Genomic DNA, 4,086 nt, shown 5'->3' with positions numbered 1-4,086 from the left:
TACCCACCATCCTTCTATCCATCCATCATTCCTTCATCCCTCTATCCATCATCCCTCCATCATTCCTCTGCCCATCCATCATTCCTTCATCCCTCTATCTATCATCCCTCCATCCCTCTATCCATCATCACTCCATCCCTCATCCCTCTATCCACCATCCCTCTATCCATCCATCATTCCTCCATCCCTCATCCCTCCATCCCTCTATCCATCATGCCTCCATCCATTCTCACTCCGTGCTTCCACCTATCCACACACCATCGCTCCATCCAGCCCCAGGTCACCCCTCTCTCCATCTAGCCTCACTTCACCCCTCATCCATCCACATACCACCCCTCCCTCCACCTACATGTCATCCTTCCATTCCTTGGTCTGTCTTCCACCCCTCCTTCCTTCAAATCCCTGCCCCCCTCCCTCCCCCTCCCCTCCCCCGCCCAGCCCGCAGCCAAGGATGCGAAGATGTAGTCGTCCATGAAGCGCTTGCGCAGGTTGCTCACGATGCCGTCCTCAGTGATCTGGGGCAGCAGCACCATGTCGTCCACGCCGCTCTGCTTCACGTTGTGGCTCTGCCAGTGGAACCGCTCCTTGCTGCCCTGCGGGTGGGGGCCATGGGGTGGGGGTGAGTCCCTGCAGGGGCCAGCGTGGGTGGGTTCTCAGGTGCCAACCCCAGACTGTCCTCCAGCCCCTGCTTCAGCTTCTGCCCCTTCAACCCGCTGCTTGTTCATCGGTGTCGCCACGCATGCCCACCCCCTACCCAGTCCTGGGGCACCAGGGGTTCACAGTTGAATTGGAAGCTCTATAAAGAGTTGTCTAAGCCCCTCCCAGAAGGCTCCCAGGAAGGGACGAGCCAGCCAGGGGGCAGTATAGCATGGAGGAAACACGCAACCTTCCTCTAGTTCTTTAATGCTTCCCCCACCCACCCACCATCATGACCCTAGTTCCACCTTACACATCCGGCTAGGCTGGAGCATGTACACTGGTACAGACAAGAGCTTGCAACACAGAGAATCAAGGACAGATAAGCTGCTCAGGACCAATAATGAGAGTGGCGATGCCAGGAGGGTAGGGGAAAGGTGGGGGACAAAAGGGGGAGAAAGAGGGAACTGATTGCAATGATCGGCATATTACCCACTCCCTCAGTGGGATGAACAACAGAGACGTGGGTGAAGGGAGGCAGTGGATGGTGTAAGATATAAAAGTGATAATAATCTAGCATTTACCAAGGGGTCCCAAGGGTAGAAGAGTGGGGGAGGGAGGGAAAAAAGAGGAGCTGATACCAAGGGCTCAAGTAGAAAGCGAATGTTTAGAAGGGGAGGATGGCAACGTATGCACAAGCATGCTTGATACAATGGATGTGTGGGTTGTTATAAGAGCTGCAAGAGCCCCCGATGAAATGATTTATAAAAAAATAAAGAATAAAAAATGTCTGAGTGCTAATCCCAGTCCTTGTGGATGTGACCGTATTTGAATGCCCCCCCACCCCACCCCCGTAGCTGTGGAGTTGGCCCTGTGTCAGGCAAAACTGTGCCCCGCAAGGTTGGCAAGGGCTGTTCAAGGGTGACCTTGAACCTCCAACGTTTTGGTTAGAGCTGAGCACATTCAGTTTGCACTCCCCCCACCCCCACCCCACAAGCTCCCCACCCAGGGTGGGGGAGGTGGACGCTGAGGTCCCCTGCGCTCCTGGAGGAGGCCAGAGGAGGAGACCTGCACCCCAAGCTGTCCTTCCACTTCCTCTTCCGTCCCTGAGTCACTTCCCTCCTTCCCTGCTCGGTAACCCCCTGCACAGAAGGCACTGGCTGGGCCAAGGTTGGGTGGGTTTGGGGTGAGCTAGAGGAGGGGCGCGGAGTCCTGTTGATGCAGCCGTGAAGCCATGTGCCGCTCACGGAAAGGTCAGCAGTTCAGACCACAGAGAAAGACGGGCAGCCAGTCTACTTTCGGACAGAGGACAGCCTTGGACATGCAGGGCGGCAGCTCCACGCGGTCACGCAGGGCCACACTCGGTGTCAGGACCAGGGCACAGTAGGGGGGCGGAGGTGGAGCTGGCCCCCCCTCCAGACTCTGCCTTTCACGTCCCCAGCTCTGTCTCCCTGCCCACGCCTAGATGTCCTGCCCTGGAACCACCGCCCACTGCTTCCACCTCTGGCCAGTCTTGACTTCCCCTCCCTCCCCTCTGTCTCGGACTCAGCTGGTCACCTCCCTGGCCCAGGCTGCCAGCTCCTCCGGCTCCCTCTCCCCTCTCATCGCATCTCCTTCCCTGGGGTCCTTGTTTTCTCACTGTTTTTAGATGTTGTTGGGTCAGCTCCAACTCACGGGCACCTCAGGGATGCCGGGGAAGAACAGTGCTCCCCAGGGCTGTCACAGTCACCCCGACTCACGGGGACCCCACAGAGGCTGTGACCTCCCAGGAGCAGACCGCCAGGCCTTTTTCCCAGCATCCCTGTGGGCATAAACTGTAACCACGAGCCTTTCGGTGAGCAGCCCAGGGCTCACTTGCTGGTGCCGCCTACTGAGACTCCTGTTTGGAAAGAGGGTTTTGGCGGTGTAATGGCTGAAGTTCACATGAGGTCATTCTGGCACGGAGAAAACAAATCAAGTTGCCATGCAGTCAAGCCTGGCGGCTGGTGACCCATGTGGTCAGAGTCGAACTATGCCCTTTGGTGGGTGCCTGGTCTTGGCACAAGGGACTCCATTTTGAATCCGGCACCTTCTTGGTTCTCAGAACTCACCTCTCATGGGCCTCCCTCACATCGGCCTCCCCTCCCCTCGCTGAAAATCACCAGTTCTGAGAACCAGATATCCCCGAGAAAGAATGTTCTTTGAAGATATGTTTACTTCACCTGCCCCGGTACCTATAGATAAGATTAACGACCACTTCCCTGCATCCCTTGAAGATGTGTTTATTCCACCCATCCCGGACCTATAGATAAAATTAATGAGCGCATCCCTTTGAAGTCCCTGTGTGCAGCTGTGCCTGCCACCAGGGGATATAAAAATGCAGCCAGAAATTCCCCTCGCGCGGTTTCATTAGCTCAATACCTGAGTTACTGAACCCGTCTGCAAGCTTCTCAATAAAGCCTGCTTCTAAAACTTTACCAATTGGATCTTTAATTCCACATCGCTCCCCAAAAACCCTTACAGTGGGGTCCAATGGCTGACTTGTTCAGAAGTAGATCATCAGACCTTTCTTCCGAGGTGCCCCTGGCTGGGCTGGAACCATCAACCTTTTGCCTAGTAGTTGAGTGTTCGGCTGTTTCCATCACCCAAGGACTCCCAGTGAAGTCGGGCGGACCCTCCTCTTGTACACCAAGGGGAGAGACTCAGAGAAGTTGACTGGATAAAGACGGAGGCAGAGATTAGAGTGATGGGGCCACAAGCCAAGGAGTGTCTGAGACCACCAGAAGCTGGAGGAGATGAGAAACACCTTCCCGGAGAGCCTTTTGAGGAAGGCTGACGGTTCCCTCATTGTGGAGTTCTACCCTCCGGGACTGAGCTAAGAATTCCCACTGGGTGATGCCTCCCACATGGGGTATTTTTGTTGCTAGAACCACAGGAGATGGACCAGTTAAAAACCAGCTGCCCTTGAGTGAGTTCTGACCAATGACACAGAATAGAACTAACGGCGACCAGTTCCATCCTGGGAACCTCGCATAAACGCTGGTCTCTGCCTCTCTCGTTTTTTAAAAAATCAGACGATGATCAACACCTTCCTCAGGCTCTGTGGACACGACTTTGGCACCTGCTCCCCTGCTTCTTCCTCGGGGAAGCCTGCTAGGATCGTCCCCCCTTCGGCAGTGCTGAACCAATCAAGTTCTGCATGCACAAGGGCTGCCTTAGCGTCCGCTCTGCCCTCATTCAGCGCGCCCACCAGGGAGGAGGCGAGCAGACAGAGGGCTGAGCAATGGCGGCCTGCAGCTCCCCAGAGCGGTGGATTCACTCTTGGTAAGATGTGCCTCCTCCAGGAAGCCCTCTGTGCTGGATCCCTTTTATGCATGATGAGGCCGTGGTACCCAGCGGATTGCCCCAAACTCTGGCCAAAATGTCCTTTCCAACCCAAATCCAACCCAACCCTAACCCAACCCAACCCAA

General features: G+C 55.6%; 1 protein-coding gene across 1 annotated transcript in view; it reads right to left on the bottom strand.

The window, feature by feature from the left end:
• Positions 1 to 4,086, bottom strand: part of MYO1F (myosin IF) — a 53,237-nt gene that overhangs the window by 32,820 nt on the left and 16,331 nt on the right. The window contains exon 2 of the mRNA XM_045290299.1: positions 456 to 593. Within this exon, the coding sequence (XP_045146234.1) occupies positions 456 to 593 (138 nt within the window). The remainder of the gene's footprint in view (positions 1 to 455; positions 594 to 4,086) is intronic.

This window comes from Echinops telfairi, unplaced genomic scaffold (genome assembly GCF_000313985.2).
Source record: "Echinops telfairi isolate 266 unplaced genomic scaffold, ASM31398v2 ScPeMD7_36;HRSCAF=134, whole genome shotgun sequence".
Classification (NCBI taxonomy): domain Eukaryota; kingdom Metazoa; phylum Chordata; class Mammalia; order Afrosoricida; family Tenrecidae; genus Echinops; species Echinops telfairi.
Note: the sequence above shows the minus strand (reverse complement) of the source record. Positions and strands in the feature narration are given on the sequence as shown.